The sequence below is a fragment of the Salmo trutta genome, chromosome 13 (assembly GCF_901001165.1).
Source record: "Salmo trutta chromosome 13, fSalTru1.1, whole genome shotgun sequence".
Lineage (NCBI taxonomy): Eukaryota > Metazoa > Chordata > Actinopteri > Salmoniformes > Salmonidae > Salmo > Salmo trutta.
The window spans coordinates 54,170,646-54,193,038 of NC_042969.1; the positions used below are offsets into that span (position 1 = coordinate 54,170,646).

The 22,393-nt window shown below is 45.3% G+C and overlaps 1 protein-coding gene across 2 annotated transcripts in view; it reads left to right on the forward strand.

Moving 5' to 3' along the window:
- The first annotated feature begins 1,161 nt into the window (after positions 1–1,161).
- LOC115206058 (rap1 GTPase-activating protein 2) overlaps positions 1,162–22,393 on the forward strand; it is a 91,559-nt gene continuing 70,327 nt past the window's right edge. Inside the window, exons 1-2 of one of the 2 annotated variants that reach the window (XM_029772618.1) lie at positions 1,162–1,238; positions 14,395–14,430. In XM_029772618.1, coding sequence (XP_029628478.1) covers positions 1,198–1,238; positions 14,395–14,430 — 77 coding nt within the window. In that variant the 5' untranslated portion in view covers positions 1,162–1,197. Of the gene's footprint in view, positions 1,239–10,951; positions 11,118–14,394; positions 14,431–22,393 lie in introns of those variants that run through there. The other variant, XM_029772617.1, reaches the window with a different exon arrangement.

Consider the following 22,393-nt stretch of genomic DNA (forward strand, 5'->3'; position numbering starts at 1 on the left):
TAGTTACATCATCATGGCTGTGACAAAGCAGTGCTGCACTTTGATGGCTTTGAAACCTTGAGTGTGGTGACAGTAAGGCCACATCGTGTACAGTGTTTGTGGTTTTGTTATACTATACAATAACCAAACCCTTTGGTGGACCTCCAGAGAACCCTATCAAAAGGGTTTCCAAGGCAACCCCAGAACCTGCACCAATTAGAACTCACAAAGGCTCTCCCCAACACTAAACTGCCTGGAGATTAGAGAGGGAAGAAGATCAACCGAAAGAACACAGCATTAAACAAACAGAAAAATGGACTGACTGTGTGTGTGTGTGATGTGTGTTTGGGGAGTAGATTTGATTAAACATGTCCCGAAGGCTTTGTTCCGCTCACTGTGTGACACACGCACGCACACACACACACACTACCTTATCAGGGTTCATGCTCTGTTATTACCAGAGAGCTCTTACAACGCCACAGGGAAAACCAATAGCAAATAGTTTAGAGTAGCTGATATGTGTGAACTCTGTTTAGAGTATTGATGGGACACTGCTGTGGCTGGTCTGCTCTTTGGGCATACATGTACTGAGGCAGGCAGCAGGCAACTTTGTTGAAATAGCTGATTTCATGGGTCCCCTGTTTCTGTATGTGTGTGTCTGTGTACGTGCTTGCACGTGTATGTGGAAGGGTGTGGATGTAAGAGTTTGTGTATTTTTTTGGTGTCGCTGATTTCAATGCTGTCCCCCCCCCCTTCTTTGTGCAGTCTCATTTGGCTGTGTGGAGTGTGCGTGCGTGCGTGCCTGGGGGGGGGGGGTGAGTGTCTGTGCACTGACCTGTGACTAAGGTGAAGGTACTAAAGACCTCAACCAGTGTCACACTATTGGCTTTAACCCTTCCTTTCATTTCTCCTCTCCTCGAGGTCATCACCCAACCAGGGAAGAGCTTAGGCGTATCCCTCACCATGGCAACAACATCTTCCCACGCATCCTGCATTCTGACACACACTCTCCTCTTGTGTGTCTCTCTCTATCTCACTCTCTCGCTCTTCTCTCTCTCTCTCACTCATACTCGCTCTCTCTTGCTCTCTCTCTTCTCTCTCACACTCTCTCTCTCTCTCTCTCTCTCTCTCACTCACTCACGCACTCAGTCAATCTCCCCTGTCCTCTCATGCTCTGCCATTCTATCCGCTGATGTTGGACCAGCCACTGGCTAAGACATGTTCTCTACAGCATGCAAGGGATCCGTGGGCGAGTCAAGGTAAGCTTTCACATGAACCTTGAGGAGGACAGTAGTATAGAAGTCGTGTCATGTACACTATATTCCTGTTTTGTTTTCTCTGACTGCTGTGACAAGAAGACAGTGGTAGGTGGCATGAGTGCGTATGAGAGACCGTGTTAAACTGTTGCTGTGTGTTCGTCAGTGTGAGAGCACCGCCAGCTGCTGAGAGAGAGAGAGAGAGAGAGAACGTGCGTCTGCTTAGCTGCCAGTCATATCAAAGGCGCTGGCTGTGCAGAAGTATTTACTTCTGTGTGTCAAGGCATTTTGCAGGTGTTAACATTATGCAGATGTGTGTGTATGTTCATCTGTGTGTATGATTGTGCGTGTGATTCCATGCACACGATTGTGTGTGTGCCTTGATGAGCACACTCCCTCAAAAGCTTCCATTGACACAGAGGGAATAAAGTGTTCTTAGCTTTTGAAAGCCAGCCCATATAAATAAAGTGCCTGATTGATGGTTCAATTCACACAGATTCATCTCTGGAAATGGAAATGAACAGCATTAGCCACGTTCTGGTACATCAAGTGCAGATTAAGCGTCCTCTGTCTAATATATACACCCAGTCATTCATCTAAAGAGAGAACGTGTGTGAGTGTGTCACGTGCATGTGTGTGTGCCACTCTGCGTGTGTGTGTGTCACTGTGCGTGTGTGTCACTGTGCATGTGTGTCACTGTGCGTGTGTGTGTGTGTCACTCTGCGTGTGTGTGTGTCACTGTGCGTGTGTGTCACTGTGCATGTGTGTCACTGTGCATGTGTGTCACTGTGCGTGTGTGTCACTGTGCGTGTGTGTCACTGTGCGTGTGTGTCACTGTGCGTGTGTGTCACGTGCGTGTGTGTCACGTGCGTGTGTGTCACGTGCGTGTGTGTGTCACTGTGCGTGTGTGTGTCACTCTGCGTGTGTGTCACTCTGCGTGTGTGTCACTGTGCGTGTGTGTGTGTCACTGTGCGTGTGTGTCACTGTGCGTCTGTGTCACTGTGTCACTGTGTCACTGTGCGTGTGTGTCACTGCGTGTGTGTCACGTGTGTGTGTGTGTGTCACTGCGTGTGTCACTGTGCGTGCGCGTGTGTCACTGTATATGTGTTTGTGTGTCACTGTGCGTATGTGTCTGTCACTGTGCGTGTGTCTGTCACTGTGCGTGTGTGTCTGTCACTGTGCGTGTGTGTCTGTCACTGTGCGTGTGTGTATCACTCTGCATGTCTGTGTGTGTGTGTGTGTGTGTGTGTGTGTGGGTCACTGTGTGTGTGATACTGTAGATGCAAATCTCCCATTGTAATGTGCTGCAACGTCTTGGTTTCTTTCTCGCCACCCTCTTGGTGACAGCTGGAAATAGACCAAAAATGGGATCTTCTCAGGTGTACTGCTGCCTCTCAGATCTCTGCCAGCCCGCCAGCCAGGCTCCAGCTATGGGAGGTGATACGTAGATCAGTGGAGGCTGGTGGAAGGAGCTATAGGAGGACAGGCTCATTGTAATGGAATACATGGAAAGGAGTCTAACGTGTTATCCATATGTTTTTGATGTGTTTGATATCATTCCATTTATTCCATTCCAGCCATTACAATGAGCTTGTCCTCCGATCGCTCATCCCACCAGCCTCCACTGGCATAGATAAGGAATATGCTCCACAGATGAATTTAGTGTTGGCTGTTCCTAAGCAGGCATCATGTTTCTATAAATGACAGCAGATGAGACGTTGATACTTGATGTAGGCCTGTACAGAGCCTGGTCCCAGGTCTGTTTGTGCTGCCTTGCCACCTCCTATGGTCTTTCAGTTGACAAGGTAGCACAAACAGATCTGGGACAAGGCTATATATAAAGCCCCTCTCCCCCTTTCATTTGTACAGTGCATTTGGAAAGTATTCAGACCCCTTTACATTTCCCACATTTTGTTATGTTACAGCCTTAATCAGAAATTGATAATATAAAAAAATGTCTCTCATCAATCTACACACAATACTCCATAATGACAAAGCAAATAAATAAAAAAAACACATTTACATAAGTATTCAGACCCTTTACTCAGTACTTTGTTGAAGCACCTTTGGCGGAGATTATAGCCTTGAGTCTTCTTGGGTATGACGCTACAAGCTTGGTACACCTGTATTTGGGGAATTTCTCCCATTCTTCTCTGCAGATCCTCTCAAGCTCTGTCAGGGAGGATGGGGAGCGTTCCTGCACAGCTATTTTCAGGTTTCTCCATAGATGTTCGATCGGGTTCAAGTCCGGGCTCTGGTTGGGCCACTCAAGGACATTCAGAGACTTGTCCAGAAGCCACTCCTGCATTATCTTGGCTGTGTGCTTAGAGTCGTTGTCCTGTTGGAAGGTGAACCTTCACCCCAGTCTGAGGTCCTTAGCGCTCTGGAGCAGGTTTTCATCAAGGATCTCTCTGTACTTTACTCCGTTCATCTTTCCGTCAATCCTAGTCTCCCAGTCCCTGCCGCTGAAATACATCCCCACATCATGATCCTGCCACCACCATGCTTCACTGTAGGGATGGTGCCAAGTTTCCTCCAAATGTGACGCTTGGCATTCAGGCCAAAGAGTTCAATCTTGGTTTCATCAGACTTGAGAATCTTGTTTCTCTACGGACAATTCCTTGGACCTCTTGGCTTGGTTTTTGCGCTGACATGCACTGTCAAATGTGGGCCCTTATATAGACAGGTGTGTGCCTTTCCAAATCATGTCCAATCTATTGAATTTACCACAGGTGGACTCCAAGTTGTTAAAACATCTCAAGGATGATCAATGGAAACAGGATGCACCTGAGCACAATTTCGATTGTCATAACAAAGTTTTTTTTTATACATTTGCAAACATTTCTAAAAACCTGTTTTCACTTTGTCATTATGGGTTATTGCGTGTAGATTGATGAGGATTTTATTTTATTGAATCAATTTTAGAATAAGGCTGTAACGTAACGAAATGTGGAAAAAGTGAAGAGGTCTGAATACTTTCCCAATGCACTGTACCTGGATGTCTAAAGGTCAATTTGGAGTGCACTCGTTCTCTTCTATGTGTGATCCTCTCTTCTTTTCATTAATTCCATCTGTCATCCTCATCTCTTTCTCTCTCTCATCATTCTCTCTCTCTCCCTCTCTCTCACTTCCTCTCTCTCTAACCCCTCTTCATCTGCTAGCTCCATTTTCCACCTCACCGCCCTGCTTGTCATTCCCTCCCCTAATTGATTGGCCTCCATTCAATCTCAGGATCTCTCATTTCCTTTTTCCCTCGTTCAAGTCTCTCTCTGACTCTCCCTCTGTCGCTCTGTCTCTCTTTCGCTGTATCTCTCTCCTTTCACCTCTCCCTGTCCTTTATCGTAGTTTCACCCTGAATGGCTCCTTATTTTCTACTCTTCTCCCTCCTTCACATTCCATCCCCTGCTCCCCCCCTCTCTTGCTCCCTCACTTTCACTCCTGGGGGATAAGCGCAAATTTTGATAAGCTGTCAGATGAGTCACAGGGCAGTTGTCTCTCCAAATCTCAAGTTCATCGTTCACATAATATGTGGCTATCCAGCACATAGTGTGTGCGTGCTGTGTGTGTGTGTGTGTGTGTGTGTGTTTGGGGCGGGGGGGGGGGGGGGGGGGGGGCACTGCGTTCCCACCCAGCATGCTATAATGACGAAAAACAGCAAAACTGCTTGTTGAATGGATTAAAGGTACGTTTTTTTCTCCTCTCATCAGTGCGTTCTGTCAGGAAGACTGAATTCCAGATGAGCATGGCAGAAGGCTCAGTAGAAAGTGACGTGGTGGTGGTGTGTGGTTGGTACAGAGGCAGTTTGTGTGGGCGTATGGTTGGGCCTTATGAAAGATCAGCGGAGAAAATCACTGGGCTCTATGCGCATACGGGTAACGAGAGGATCAACACGGGTAACGAGAGGATCAACACGGGTAACGAGAGGATCAACACGGGTAACGAGAGGATCAACACGGGTAATGAGAGGATCAACACGGGTAATGAGAGGATCAACACGGGTAACGAGAGGATCAACACGGGTAACGAGAGGATCAACACGGGTAACGAGAGGATCAACACGGGTAACGAGAGGATCAACACGGGTAACGAGAGGATCAACACGGGTAACGAGAGGATCAACACGGGTAACGAGAGGATCAACACGGGTAACGAGAGGATCAACACGGGTAACGAGAGGATCAACACGGGTAACGAGAGGATCAACACGGGTCACGAGAGGATCAACACGGGTAACGAGAGGATCAACACGGGTAACGAGAGGATCAACACGGGTAACGAGAGGATCAACACGGGTAACGAGAGGATCAACACGGGTAACGAGAGGATCAACACGGGTAACGAGAGGATCAACACGGGTAACGAGAGGATCAACACGGGTAACGAGAGGATCAACACGGGTAACGAGAGGATCAACACGGGTAACGAGAGGATCAACACGGGTAACGAGAGGATCAACACGGGTCACGAGAGGATCAACACGGGTCACGAGAGGATCAACACGGGTAACGAGAGGATCAACACGGGTAACGAGAGGATCAACACGGGTAACGAGAGGATCAACACGGGTAACGAGAGGATCAACACGGGTAACGAGAGGATCAACACGGGTAACGAGAGGATCAACACGGGTAACGAGAGGATCAACACGGGTCACGAGAGGATCAACACGGGTCACGAGAGGATCAACACGGGTCACGAGAGGATCAACACGGGTCACGAGAGGATCAACACATGAACGGAGGGAAAAGGGGAGTGGAAAGAGTAAGGGTGAAATGGGAAGTAAGGTCGGCGTGAGGGAGAAAAGAGGAGAGTTGTCAGACAACATTCTTAGGAAAAATAGGTGCTACCTTGAACCAAAAAGGTTCCATGTAAGACCATATACCCTCCACAAAGAAGTCTTTACGAACCCTTTTTTGTAAGGGTTCAGTATTGGGTTGGAGGGGATGGAGGGCGATATAAGATAAAGAGATGTAGATTAGCATGAAATAAAGGAAAAAGAGCGATGAGAATGAAAGGGTGAGGATGGTGAAAAGGGGGATGAGGTGGCAGGAAAGAAAAGAGGTGGGATGGGGGTCCAGTATGGGGGGTCCAGTATTGAGGGTCCGGTATTTGGGGTCCGGTATTGGGGGGACCAGTATGGGGGGGTGGTCCAGTATTGGGGGAGGGAGTGTGTGTGTGAGAGGAGTGTGTGAAAGAGGAGTGTGTGTGTGAGAGAGAGATCGGGGAGGGAGGAGGATAACAGAGATAAAGAGGGAGGGAGGGATGGTGTGTGTCTGTGTGTGAGAGAGAGAAACAAGAGCGAAGGGAGGGAGTGAGAGAGAGAAAAGGCAAGGCCATCAATCTGCCAGACATCAACACAACACCCTATTCAGCACTGCAAGACCGTAGTCCATTTAGCTCCAAGCTTATTGGCATAACCATACATACTGCCTCCAGTATATATTCAGGTGTAACGTCATTATGAACATGTTAAAGTTGGTTTCATTAAAGTCCAACTGTGTATTTAACGGTTTGGCCCATGTGTGTCAATGAGGGTTTCACTGCTCTCTCATGTAACATACTGTATCTGCCTGATTTAAAGTCTAATCTCCCGCACTCCTCCGTCTGTCCCCCTCTCCCTCTCTTCCTCCCTTCCCCCACTTCCTTTCTACTTTAGGATTCACTTTGAGTGCATTGCAACAGTGCCTCCTGGCCCTTGCCCAAATCTCTTCTTCTGTCTCTCTCTCTCTCTATCTATTGGTTTTCTCTCTGTTTCTCTCTCTCCCTCAGCCCCCCCCCCCCCTTGACTCTTAAATCTCTAGTGGCAGGAGGTGGGGTAAAACTCTGGTTGAGAGACTGATAGAAAGAGCCTTGATAAAGCTGCTTACCTAAGCTAGACAAAAAGACACCATGACAATAGACAGTCCGAAACATCGGTACTGAGCATTGTCACTGTCACTCACTCCTACAGAGCAGGCAGGCATCAGGCTGAGTGTCTGGTGGTGTTGACATTACAACGTCGGGTGTCGGGGAATTCTGACATTGGCTATTTGGCATTGTGAAGCTTATTTGTGATGTTGTTTCTGGTCAGAAACATAATGAGACACAAGAATGGAGTGGGAAAAGCACTTTCATATTGCCTTGAACAATGTATCCCGTCTTGCACGTGCTGCCATGTGCATAGAAATACGATTCTATTAGACCACGTGTCACATGTCTTTATATTCTTTAGTAATGTGCGAGGACACACACCACTGGGGAGATATTACAAACTCAAATGTTAATCCATTACTGCAACTAATTGATTCAGGACTTCAAGGTATTTCTGGCACTTTGTACCCTCTGTGGGATGATTACATGGACGTGGTGTAACGTACTCGCTTTATACTGTGTGTGTTCCTGTAAAGTACACGCCGGGACTCAGAAAGCGCGTGCAGAAGGTGAGTTTTAATACTGAACAGATACAAAAGAACAAACATGAGCCGCGTACTGAACTTGCCGCGTACTGAACTCTACAAACCAATAGCACCTAAGGATTCATGACAACAGACGGCTAAATAAAGGGGAAGTAACCAGGGATGTGATGAAGTCCAGGTGTGCCTAATGAAGGGTTGCCAGGACTGGTGGTTAGTATAGAGGGGGAGGGGGCATAGACGTGACAGTTCCAAATGGCACCCTGTTCTCTTCATAGTCCACTAATTCTGACCAGCACAATAAAGGGAATAGGATGCCAGTTAGGACAAGAGGAACTGAATGACAGTGGCTGAGTCCCGTTCTTTCACATCAAAGAAGGTATTTCTACCTAGGAAAAAGAAAGCACCAAATACTTCTTCATTTCCATTGGGACAGAAGGCCACATTGAGCACAAAATCTACAGTTAGAAAACGTACATTTGGGATAAAACATTGGGTCAGTTTGGTGAACGGGCTGATGGTGTTGCTGGTTACACTGTAACCTCCAGGGTGTTTCTGATCATATATCTGAAGCATGTGTGTCAAGGAACTGAAAAGGCCATTCTTCTGTAAATATGCTGAAGTGTGTGGGGCTGCTGTACTGTAAAAGTAGCTTGTGATAAGGAGCTGCTTCCTGCCAGTATTGTAAGTACATTGTGCCTGTGTTGAAGTGTACACACTAGTATGTGTCATCAGGTCAGAGCTTGCCTGGTCTCCTGCATGTGAAGGTTTACTGGGGTGGGATTCAATGCAAGGCATGTTATACTGTACAACCGATAATGCGCCTTAAGCAACGTTCCATCAGCTGCGGATATGGCATTCATGGTAAACACTGCATAATATGTTGGCTCAAGCGGAAATGACATTACGGATGGAAAGTGGGCCTCGGGTTGTACAACTGACACACAACACATTTGATGAGTTTATCTGCCTCGTTTATGTTTGACACAGCTCATGGCCATCCACTAGACAATAACAATCTACTTGAGCATTGTATTGGGTTTCAATGAGAGCTGTTCCATGATGGAGATGGTGATTCATGTCATAATGTGAATAGGCACTGGGCACCCAATCCGGCTCATCTAAAACACAGAAAGACAGACAGACAGAGTCCTGTTTCACTGGGAGCGCTGCAGATTGGAGTTCAAGTGATGTTCATCTCATTTAATTGATCTTCCTCTGACACCGCCTGGTATAGAGGTCCTGGATGGCAGGGAGCTCAGCCCCAGTGATGTACTGGGCTGTACGCACTACCCCTTTAGGACCTTGTGGTTGGATGCCAAGCAGTTGCCATACCAAGCGGTGAAGCAGCCAGTCAAGATGCTCTCAATGGTGCAGCTGTAGAACTTTATGAGGAGCTGAGGGCCCATGCCAAATCTTTTCAGCCTCCTAAGGGGTTAGAAATAGTTAGAAATACTTAATAGGTTCATGCTCAATAGACAATAAAACATGTTTTGTGTTTAAACAGTTTAAACTTTCAAATCAAGTTGTTTGAACTTGCTGTGACAAAGTTGTACCAATTTAAAAAGTTAATTTGCATCCTAACATTTTAAAAAACTTCTAATTTAGTTTTGAGGTAGTACCACATACATATTTAAAGTAATACAGATTTTTCATTGACTTTGAGTTAAACAAAAAATTACTTTGGGTTTACAGTGATACCAGATACTAGACAGTGTGGATAAGGCTACTGGCTGCAGTGTTTCTTGTGTTGAATATTGGGAAAAAAACTTTATTTCAACACAAAGAAAACAAGTAATAATCATAGTTGTTTATTTTAGTCCTAAGAATGTGGCAGAGCTGGAGCAGGAAGGACCCTCCTTTTGTTCACAGTCACATTGGAGCTGTGTTCCAAATGGCAACCTATTCCCTATATACAGTAGTGCAATATATAGAGAGTAGGGTGCCATTTTTTACGCATCCTGGCTGTCTCACGGGTCCTGGTTCATTCAGAGCGGCAACTTTGCAGCTCCTACAGTATGTACTGTATGTAGATGGTTTTATATATATATATATATATATATATATATACAGTGCATTCGGACCCTTGATTTTTCCACATTTTGTTACGTTACAGCCTTATTATAAAATGTATTACATCGTTTTTTCCCCTCATCAATCTACACACAATACCCCATAATGAAAAAGAAAAAACAGGATTTTATAAATGTTTGCTAATTTATAATTAACATTTACATAAGTATTCAGACCCTTTACTCAGTACTCAGCACCTTTGGCAGCAATTACAGCCCCGAGTCTTCTTGGGTATGACGCTACAAGCTGGGCACACCTGTATTTGGGGAATTTCTCCCATTCTTCTCTGCAGATCCTCTCAAGCTCTGTCAGGTTGGATGGGGAGCGTCGCTCACAGCTATTTTCAGGTCTCTCCAGAGATGTTCGATCGGGTTTAAGTCCAGGCTCTGGCTGGGCCACTCAAGGACATTCAGAGACTTGTCCCGAAGCCACTCCTGCATTGTCTTGGCTGTGTGCTTAGCGCTGTTGTCCTGTTGGAAGTTGAACCTTCACCCCAGTCTGAGGTCCTTAGCGCTCTAGAGCAGGTTTTCATCAAGGATCTCTCTGTACTTTGCTCCGTTCATCTTTCCCTCGATCCTGACTAGTCTCCCAGTCCCTGCCACTGAAAAACATCCCCACAGCATAATGCTGCCACCACCATGCTTCACCGTAGGGATGGTGCCAGGTTTCCTCCAGACGTGACGCTTGGTATTCAGGCCAAAGAGTTCTACCTTGTCTTCATCAGACCAGAGAATCTTGTTTCTCATGTTCTGAGAGTCCTTTAGGGTCTGAATACATTCAGAAGGTACTGTATAACAGCACATGAGGCTTTTTCCTGGCAGGAGTGGCTTCCTTTCAAAATGCAAATTCGACAAGTACATCCATTATTCAGATAGGTCTAAAGCAATGAATAAACAGTACATTTGAATGTATGGTACATGTACTGTACGCTACCTATTCACGGTGTGTATCGTTGTATGTGACTGTATTGGCAAGGACCACATTGATAGAAATACATAATGTAGTTCCCTGAAGAAGACAGCTCTGGTAAGTCCATAACAGAGGAAGTGACACCGGCTGTGGCAACACTTCCTTCCTTCTTGTGGGCAGGTTGGGTGGCTCCGAGAGGAGGGAATAAGAGAGAGAGAGAGAGAGAGAGCAGATGAGAAAGTCTTACCCTTCGTCTGGCCCCTCCCAGGCTCTCTCCTCCCCTCTGTGTGGAGCTGAGTTGTGTGCTGAGAAGCTGAAGTGCCAAACTGTGTGCAGCGGCAGGACAGGTGAGGGAGGAGGGAACAGCGCAGGACTGCCTACACTTCTTCAAAGACCGAGAGAGTGAAAGAGAGAGGAGTGAGACAAAAGACAGTGAGAGTGACAATCCCAGTGCCCCTGTCAGAATGCTGAGAAGGAAGAGGAGTGTATCCTTTGGAGGATTCGGCTGGTACGTTACCTTAACTCTCGTAGGGCTGGTGGCTGGCGGTGTGTGTGTGAACGTGGGTGTGTGAATTCAGCAGGCTGCCGCTGTTCATACTAGAGCTGAATGTGTTTTGAAAGGAAGGATGGGTGGAGGGCTTTGTCTGTTCCACTGTGTGTGTGTGTGTGTGTGTGTGTGTGTGTGTGTGCAACACTTCTGCAGCAGTTTGACTGGCTGCTGTTCTGTCTCTGTGCTGTCTCTACCAGGGGGAATGATCACAGACAGTTGTCAATGAGTTGCTTTGTGTTATTGTCCTCTCATCTGTAGAACTCTGTATGTGTTCCTCTCGTGGCGTTTTCTCTCTCTCGATATTTACGTCTGGAATGCAGAAAATGTGATCGCTTTTTGTCTAATGACACCTCTGTGTATGTAGAATTACTGTTAGGAATGGCTGAAAGATACGTTTGTGTGTTCAGTCCAGACAGTGACTTTGACTCCTCCACCTCCATGGTTACTAAAGGGGAAATCTGGAATTCAAACAACTACAAAGCAGACACCCTGCCGCTTTTTTTGGTAAACAGCTGGGGAATGGGACCATCCGCGAGATCCAAATGATCAAATGTTTTTAAGCTAAACAGTTTTGGTTTATAATTATATTGTTTGTAAAACAAACTCATATTTTGGGGAAGACAGTTGAACTAAGCTCATGAGGCATTTCTAAGTAATATTCATTTAAAAGTAAATACCAGATTGCCACTTTTAAGTGAATCTCTTACACTAGTTGTGTCAACTCATGAATGCATGTATGATCTCAGTTTGCAAGGCCTACATGAGATTTTCATGTGTGAGAGTTAGTTTTTCCTCTGGATATTTCTCTGTGAGAACTGAAAAGGCAATCGCCTCAGAAGAGAGAAACGCTGACAACGTGTGGTGAATGGAGCTTGGCTTCACGCCTTCACACACTTCACTTCAGGTACACACGAACTCGAACGCACACACACACACGCATGCATTTTGTGTGTTACTGTTGCTGTGAAGCAGTGTTTCTTCCCAACACCGGTACTCCGGTTCACCCAACACCGGTACTCCGGTTCACCCAACACCGGTACTCCGGTTCACCCAACAGAACACATTTTTATTGTACCTCTGGATAAGCACACCTGATTCAGCTAATCATCAAGCCCCCAATGAGTTGAATGAGGTGCTTATCCAGGGCTACAAAGGAAATGTGTTCTGTTGGGTGAGCCGGAGGACCAGGGTTGGGAAACCGCTGTAGAGACCATGAGACAGTGTAGAAAGACAGCTGGTGAACTACCCTCTCTCAGCTCACCTCAATGTTTACTGCATTGATGCTGTCAACCCACCATGTAGTCAATCATTTAATACACTCAAACCACTTCCTCACGCTGAAACTGGCTGGCTGCTGCCAAGCAGGCACAGTGTTGACTACAGTAAACCCAGCAGAGGTTCAAAGGTGCTGAAATGAATTACTGCATCCACTCTCAAGTAATGGCTGTTCGGATTTTTGCTAAGCTACAGCTTTCTACTGTTGCTCTAGAGCTGGGAACACAGGAATCTGTGGCCTGCCAGGTCTATGCCAGTCTGCTGTTGTGGTGTCATTTCTGAAGATCAGGCTGGACATTCGAGAGAGACTGAGGGAGGGAGGGAGGTGTCAGTACCATCAGATGGTGAAGGATAGAGAGAAAGTAATGAGGGAGGAGGAGAAGAAGAGGTAGCATAAGGAGAGTTAGTGGAGGAGAGACAAATATCATAGGCATTAATCATCCATGCCATCTGTGGTGCTGAGACACAATGTTGTTTTTGATGGAGGAGTACCTCCTCTCCACTGCATCTCTGTGTATTTATAGTAAGACACACGCCCACACACACACACACACACACACACACACACACACACACACACACACACACACACACACACACACACACACGCCCACACATACTCACTCACTCACACACACACACACACGCCCACACTCACACACACACACACACACACACACACACACCATATGGAGAGATGTAGTCACAGGGTGTGTGCAGGCTTCTTATCAGACAATGTTCTTGAGTTGGTGTATGTATTAGCTTTGTGTTCAGGGCAGGGCCACTTCCCCTCACTATACATCCAGAGATACAGCCCAATAAAGCCTGCATCATTGTCCCTCAGCCTCATGGTACACAGCCAGTGAATAAAGAATAGAATGACCACACTGTGATGCCTCTTACTGGGGGTTTATGGTTGTTGTTGACCAGTGATGATGATGATCACAGAGGCCATTCATAGAAGCATCCAGAAAGATTGTGATGATATTCAAAGCACTGGACAACATTCAACTCATATTTGTTCATGTCTGAGATGACAAGGAAGCTGGAATAGACATCAAATGGCATCCGATTACCTACAGAGTGCATGTAGGGAATAGGGTACCATTTGGGATGCATAGATACTACTAGGCTAAGTGACATAGGGCTTGTAGTTAGGGAGCATAGGTGTACTGTACTAGGAGTCTTGACAGTTTCAGGTCAGTTGTCATGAAGGTCATTCATGGTTGTGAGAGGTGTCCACTCATGTCTATGATGGCATTATGCAGGGTTCACCACACACAGACAAAACACAATGCCCACCAACATCACTACCAAATATATATGTTTTATCTTATTTGTTTTTACAATGTAAAACCAAAGTGATTTTCAGCCTTTAGAATGATCAAAGTAACAGGCAGTGGTTTTAAATCGTTAACCATCATTAAAATCAGTCAATCGTTTGTTTTTTCGGTGTTTCCTTATAGAACATTTTGAAACTCCTATTTTCTTTGTCGATTTCTATTTTAATCAGCGGAGTCTGGGACTGAAGTGAACAGAGTACGATAACAACTGCTCTTTAAAAGGTCCAACAACTAGAGCCAGCCATAGTCATTGTGTGAGCAGTAGGGGGTGAATGGCTGTTTTTAAAGCTTTCTAAAATAGATGTAAATGTTGTGGATGGTTTATGTATGTCTGTTATTGGAATCCGCTCAGAGTTCATTCTTGTTGACTGGCCCGTAAATGTGTTCGCGTTTGAACTCCATGCATCTAAAATGCATATTTTTACAACACTAGTTATTTAATCTATTACATTGGAAGGAAGCCTGTTAGCGCCACATAATTAAGTGATAACATATACAACATCATATTTTGTTTCATGACCTGTAACCTCCCTCTCTCTCCCCCCTCTCCCCTAACCCCCCTCTCTCTTTCTCTCTTTCTTTCTTTTTCTTTTTTCTCTCTCTTTCTCCCTCTCTAGGATTGACAAGTCCACAATCGCAGCTCTGAAAGGCCGGTAAGTGTTCCATTGACACTGAGCTTAGAGGAGCCGAAGGCCCCGTGGCCCTCTGTGATTTCATCTCCACTGATCTATACACTATTTATTTATCCACAGTCATGTACTGTATCTATTCTACCTTCCCTTTATGCTACTGTTTCCCCCTTCGCTGACTGCCCTGTGGGAGTTGATAAACTGTGATGCAGAGGCTGTCGCAGAACATCTGCATTCACAGAGAGCGTTAAAAGGAGGGGGAGAGCGAGAAAAGCAGAGGGGGAGAAAGAGAAGAAGGTCCCGTGTGGCTTAGTTGGTAGAGCATGGCGCTTGCAATGCCAGGGTTATGGGTTTGATTCCCACGGGGGAACAGTATGAAAAAAGTATGAACATTTATGAACTCACTGGATAAGAGCATCTGTTAAATGATGTAAATGTAAGAAGAGAGAGAGAGAGAGAGAGAGCTTGGGCACCAATAGCACATGCTTGCCTAAAAATGCGTGGGTTGGTGGAGAAATGCTGGCACACTCCAAGTATGATTAGTGACAGCCATGCTTTCCCAGCATTAGAGTTCAGGACTGTGTGAAGCTCCTCTCTTAGTCCTTCCAACCTCCTCCATGGTTGGCTCCACATATTGGAATAAGGGCTTGACCCAACAGAGCTGAGGGAAAGGGTTAGGAAGCGATTTCAGACTTGCTGACTGACTTCCCCATTTACCTAGCCGTCTCTCCCGTTATGATGAGCATAGCAGGCAGCCAGGCACACACAGACTGAGCCACTGTGTGTGTATGTGTCTACCTGAGTGGAGGAGGACTGGTTTGGGGAGTCTTGCTAATAGGGCATGGGTGGCCCATTCAATCCGGACTGCAGGAGGTTTGAGTAAAAAAATGTGTGTGTGTATATATATATATATATATATGTGTGTATATATATATATATATATATATATATATATATACACACATATATATATACATATGTATACACACATATATATATATACATATGTATACACACATACACATTTTTTTATATATATATATGTATATGTGTATATATATATGTATATATATGTGTATGTATATATATATATATATATATATATACACACACACACATTTTTTTATATGTATATGTGTATATATATATGTATATATATGTGTATGTGTATATATATATATATATATATATATATATACACACACATTTTTTTATATATATATGTATATGTGTATATATATGTATATATATGTGTGTATATATATATATATATATATATATATATATACACACACACAATTTTTTTTGTATATATATATATATCTATATGTGTATATATATATCTATATGTATATATATATATGTATATATATGTGTATATATATGTGTATGTATATATATGTATATATATATGTATATGTATATATATGTGTATGTGTGTATATATATATATATATATATATATATATATATATATATATATATATGTATATATATATAAACTCAGCAAAAAAAGAATCGTCCTCTCACTGTCAACTGCGTATATTTTCAGCAAACTTAACATATCTAAATATTTGTATGAATACAACAAGATTCAACAACTGAGACAAACTGAACAAGTTCCACAGACATGTGACTAACAGAAATTGAGTAATGTGTCCCTGAACACAGGGGGGGTCAAAATCAAGAGTAACAGTCAGTATCTGGTGTGGCCACCAGCTGCATTAAGTACTGCAGTGCATCTCCTCCTCATGGACTGCACCAGATTTGCTGGTTCTTGCTGTGAGATATTACCCCACCAAGGCACCTGCAAGTTCCTGGACATTTCTGGGGGGAATGGCCCAAGCCCTCACCCTTCGATCCAACAGGTCCCAGACGTGCTCAATGGGATTGAGATCCGGGCTCTTCGCTGGCCATGGCAGAACACTGACATTCCTGTCTTGCAGGAAATCACGCACAGAACGAGCAGTATGGCTGGTGGCATTGTCATGCTGGAGGGTCATGTCAGGATGAGCCTGCAGGAAGGGTACCACATGAGGGAGGAGGATGTCTTCCCTGTAATGCACAGCGTTGAGATTACCTGCAATGACAACAAGCTCAGTCCGATGATGCTGTGACACCACCCCAGACCATGACTGACCCTCCACCTCCAAATCGATTCCCCTCCAGAGTACAGGCCTCAGTGTAACGTTCATTCCTTCAACGATAAACGCGAATCCGACCATCATCCCTGGTGAGACAAAACCGCGACTCGTCAATGAAGGGCACGTTTTGCCAGTCCTGTCTGGTCCAGCGACGGTGGGTTTGTGCCCATAGGCGACGTTGTTGCCGGTGATTTCTGGTGAGGACCTGCCTTACAACAGGCCTACAAGCCCTCAGTCCAGCCTCTCTCAGCCTATTGAGGACAGTCTGAGCACTGATGGAGGGATTGTGCGTTCCTGGTGTAACTCGGGCAGTTGTTGTTGACATCCTGTACCTGTCCCGTAGGTGTGATGTTCGGATGTACCGATCCTGTGCAGGTGTTGATATACGTGGTCTGCCACTGCGAGGACGATCAGCTGTCTGTCCTGTCTTCCTGTAGCGCTGTCTTAGGCGTCTCACAGTACGGACATTGCAATTTATTGCCCTGGCCACATCTGCAGTCCTCGTGCCTCCTTGCAGCCTGCCTAAGGCACATTCACACAGATGAGCAGGGACCCTGGGTATCTTTCTTTTGGTGTTTTTCAGAGTCAGTAGAAAGGCCTCTTTAGTGTCCTAAGTTTTCATAACTGTGACCTTAATTGCCTACCATCTGTAAGCTGTTAGTGTCTTATCGACTGTAACACAGGTGCATGTTCATTAATTGTCCATGGTTCATTGAACATGCACGGGAAACAGTGTTTAAACCCTTTACAATGAAGATCTGTGAAGTTATTTGGATTTTTATTAATTATCTTTGAAAGACAGGGTCCTGAAAAAGGGACGTTTCTTTTTTTGCTGAGGTTATATACAGTGTATCTTGTATTTTATGAAATTGTATATTCAGGGCTCCCTTGTAAAAGACACGCTGGTCTCAATGGTGACTTATTAAAGAAAGGTCAATAATGTACTGTATATTCCTTTTTTGTGTGGGAATGATTATTATGGGTTAAAAAAACACTCGAGGTCACTTCAACATCTGAAACTAGATAGAAAGGACCTAACAGTATATTTATATAAATTATAATGGACCTATATATTTATATTAATTGTAATGGACCTATATGTTTATATAAATTATAATGGACCTATATATTTATATTACTTATAATGGACCTATATATTTATATTACTTATAATGGACCTATATATTTATATAAATTATAATGGACCTATATATTTATGGAAATTATAATGGACCTATTTATTTATAGAAATTGTAATGGACCTATATATTTATAGAAATTGTAATGGACCTATATATTTTCAAATAACTGCCCTCTTTCTGGACCGCAATTCATTTTGACAGACAAATCGGTTCCAGAATATCTGTGAATTTGGAAATCCCTATGTGGCCATCGAGCCAAAAAGTTTGCCCACCCCTGTAATAGAGGTTGCCGTAGCAATCAGAGGAGGATTTTGCGGTAGAGATGTGCTAGAGATGTGTTAGTCTGGGTTAGTCTCCTGTTGGACAAGAACATGTATTCTGATTCTGCCTCACAACCCTCATAGCTATTCATAGCCACCCATGGGATGACCGAGTTCACTGCCATGCACAAATAAACACTCTCATCAATTATTTGTTTCTCTCTTCTTCTCTTTCTCTTCCTTATCCTCTCATTTATACATCTACCCTTTCCACTGTCTCTGTCACCTTGATGTTGAGTAGCAACAGGAGGTGGAGTTAAAAAGGAGTGTACCCTGCTCTGTGATCCATTAGAGACCTCCAAATCAAGGGCTACCTTCCAAATGGAACCCTATTTCCCTACATAGTGCACTACTTTTGACCAGAGGGCTGTGGTAGTGCACTATAAGTAGTGCACTGTGTAGGGAATAGGGCACAATTTGGGACGCGACCAAGGTGTATTTTAACATGCCGCCCCACGCAGGATATGCTAAATAAGGTTGGCCTGTTGCCTATCTGTTTAGTCTGTGGTGGTCCGAGTGTATTATGCTGTTTGGAGTGGGCCTGAATATGAATGAGGTAGTCGTGACTGTGGCCCATGCTCCTGCTGTAACAGTACTGACTAGTGCTGGCCAACTGGCTGGCTGGGTTGTTGGGCTGCTGGGTTGCGAGTCTGTGTGTGTCTGTCTGTCGAAGGCCCCTCCAAGCGAGGTCATGTTGGTGAGAGAACAGGGGGCCGTGGTGGAGGGAGTGGGAGGGAGAGGGGGAACTTCAAAGCAGCTGGCTGCAGGTGTCTGTTGTTCACAGGCTGCTGTAGTGCTGTACCTCTCCCCCTCTCTCCCCCTCTCTCACAGCCCTCATTAGAGCCCTGTGTATGTGTGTTTTTGTGTGGAATTATTATTTTTTTTGTGCGCTTGCCCATTTCTCTGAAATCATTAAACAAATTCTGGACAGTCAAAGCCTATTTGTTAGTGTGTGTGTGTGTGTGTGTGTGTGTGTGTGTGTGTGTGTGTGTGTGTGTGTGTGTGTTGGCTTACTTGCATGTCAGAGCAGGTCAGTGTGGATTTGCTGATGGACCAAGTGGGCGATGCTCCTGGGGATATGAGAGGCTGGCAACAACTCCCTCCCCCCTCTCTCCCTCCTTTCGCTCACCCTCGCTCCCCTGCCACTACAAAGTGAGCTCTCTGCATTCAATTTGCACCAAAAGCACACCACCTCATTAATAACGCCATAGTCAGGACTGAGTGTGTGTGTGTTTATGGGGGGATAGGGAGGACAGAGGGTTGAGAGGAGGAGTGAAGGTCGGGTAACGCACCGAGCAAAGATGCCTCGCAAAATGTGGTGAGTCCTCTCTCCTTTCTCTGTCTGTAAATGTGGTGAGTCCTCTCTCTCCTTTCTCTGTCTGTAAATGTGGTGAGTCCTCTCTCCTTTCTCTGTCTGTAAATGTGGTGAGTCCCTCTCCTTCTCTGCCTGTAAATGTGGTGAGTCCTCTCTCTCCTTTCTCTGCCTGTAAATGTGGTGAGTCCTCTCTCTCCTTTCTCTGCCTGTAAATGTGGTGAGTCCTCTCTCTCCTTTCTCTGCCTGTAAATGTGGTGAGTCCTCTCTCCTTTCTCTGTCTGTAAATGTGGTGAGTCCTCTCCTTTCTCTGCCTGTAAATGTGGTGAGTCCTCTCTCTCCTTTCTCTGCCTGTAAATGTGGTGAGTCCTCTCTCTCCTTTCTCTGCCTGTAAATGTGGTGAGTCCTCTCTCTCCTTTCTCTGCCTGTAAATGTGGTGAGTCCTCTCTCCTTTCTCTGTCTGTAAATGTGGTGAGTCCTCTCTCTCCTTTCTCTGCCTGTAAATGTGGTGAGTCCTCTCTCTCCTTTCTCTGTCTGTAAATGTGGTGAGTCCTCTCTCCTTTCTCTGCCTGTAAATGTGGTGAGTCCTCTCTCTCCTTTCTCTGCCTGTAAATGTGGTGAGTCCTCTCTCCTTTCTCTGCCTGTAAATGTGGTGAGTCCTCTCTCTGTCTGTAAATGTGGTGAGTCCTCTCTCCTTTCTCTGTCTGTAAATGTGGTGAGTCCTCTCTCTCCTTTCTCTGTCTGTAAATGTGGTGAGTCCTCTCTCCTTTCTCTGCCTGTAAATGTGGTGAGTCCTCTCTCTCCTTTCTCTGTCTGTAAATGTGGTGAGTCCTCTCTCCTTTCTCTGCCTGTAAATGTGGTGAGTCCTCTCTCCTTTCTCTGCCTGTAAATGTGGTGAGTCCTCTCTCCTTTCTCTGTCTGTAAATGTGGTGAGTCCTCTCCTTTCTCTGCCTGTAAATGTGGTGAGTCCTCTCTCTCCTTTCTCTGCCTGTAAATGTGGTGAGTCCTCTCTCTCCTTTTTCTGCCTGAAAATGTGGTGAGTCCTCTCTCTCCTTTCTCTGCCTGTAAATGTGGTGAGTCCTCTCTCCTTTCTCTGCCTGAAAATGTGGTGAGTCCTCTCTCCTTTCTCTGCCTGTAAATGTGGTGAGTCCTCTCTCTCCTTTCTCTGCCTATAAAATGTGGTGAGTCCTCTCTCTCCTTTCTCTGTCTGTAAATGTGGTGAGTCCTCTCTCTCTCCTTTCTCTGCCTGTAAATGTGGGGAGTCCTCTCTCTCTCCTTTCTCTGCCTGTAAATGTGGTGAGTCCTCTCTCTCTCCTTTCTTTGTCTGTAAATGTGGTGAGTCCTCTCTCTCTCCTTTCTCTGCCTGTAAATGTGGTGAGTCCTCTCTCTCTCCTTTCTCTGCCTGTAAATGTGGTGAGTCCTCTCTCCTTTCTCTGTCTGTAAATGTGGTGAGTCCTCTCTCCTTTCTCTGTCTGTAAATGTGGTGAGTCCTCTCTCCTTTCTCTGCCTGTAAATGTGGTGAGTCCTCTCTCTCCTTTCTCTGCCTGTAAATGTGGTGAGTCCTCTCTCTCCTTTCTCTGCCTGTAAATGTGGTGAGTCCTCTCTCTCTCCTTTCTCTGTCTGTAAATGTGGTGAGTCCTCTCTCTCTCCTTTCTCTGTCTGTAAATGTGGTGAGTCCTCTCTCTCCTTTCTCTGCCTGTAAATGTGGTGAGTCCTCTCTCCTTTCTCTGTCTGTAAATGTGGTGAGTCCTCTCTCTCCTTTCTCTGCCTGTAAATGTGGTGAGTCCTCTCTCTCCTTTCTCTGCCTGTAAATGTGGTGAGTCCTCTCTCTCTCCTTTCTCTGTCTGTAAATGTGGTGAGTCCTCTCTCTCTCCTTTCTCTGTCTGTAAATGTGGTGAGTCCTCTCTCTCCTTTCTCTGCCTGTAAATGTGGTGAGTCCTCTCTCTCCTTTCTCTGCCTGTAAATGTGGTGAGTCCTCTCTCTCCTTTCTCTGCCTGTAAATGTGGTGAGTCCTCTCTCTCTCCTTTCTCTGCCTGTAAATGTGGTGAGTCCTCTCTCTCCTTTCTCTGCCTGTAAATGTGGTGAGTCCTCTCTCTCTCCTTTCTCTGCCTGTAAATGTGGTGAGTCCTCTCTCTCTCCTTTCTCTGCCTGTAAATGTGGTGAGTCCTCTCTCTCTCCTTTCTCTGCCTGTAAATGTGGTGAGTCCTCTCTCTCTCCTTTCTTTGTCTGCGTTTTCCTTTTCTTTTGTCTGTTCGTGTCTTTTTTTCTGGGGACGGTGTTTGACCTGAGTCGTTTTTTCTTGTGGAACACGGAGAAAAGGCCTGTAGTACGTACCACTCCCCAGTCCTTATATAAACGTGCTTCTCTGGTTATCTGAGCACATGTCTGTCTGTCGACAGGTGAAAGTTCCCAGTGGCTTTTTCTTGTCTCCAGGTGTCATTAAAGAGCATTTTTATAATCATTAGTTTTTTGTCAATAGTTTTCATAGGTTCATGTTTTTTTATGTGGTAACAGTTGTCTGTTCTCTTTTCTCACGTGTCTGGTTCTCACGTTTCTCAGAAAGTCATTTTGGGTTGAAATGTTTACACTATAGTTACGGTATTGAGACTAACAAGGACTTCCATGTCTGATGTGTGGACATAAGCTGCGTCTCAATGGCACCATATTCCCTTTATAGTGCACTACTTATAGTGCACTACCAGAGCCCTCTGGTCAAAAGTAGTGCATTATATACGGAATAGGGTGCCATTTGGGATGCGTCACACTGTCGGAGCAGGAAGGTGGTGGACAGACACACTGTCATGGTAGATGAGTGTTGTTGTGCTCTTCTTCTTTGTCTCTGTCTCTGCCCCACCCTTCCCCTGACCCCCCCTTTCCATCTCCCCGTCTCTCTCCATCTCCTCTCACCCCTCCATCTCCCCTCCCTTTTTCTCCACCTCTGTCCCCTTTCTCTCCTGTCTCTCTCTCTCCTCCCCCCTCTATCCCCCTTTCCATCTCCCCGTCTCTCTCCATCTCCTCTCCCCCTCCATTTCTCCCTTTCACCCTCCCTCGCCCCTCCCTTTTTCTCCA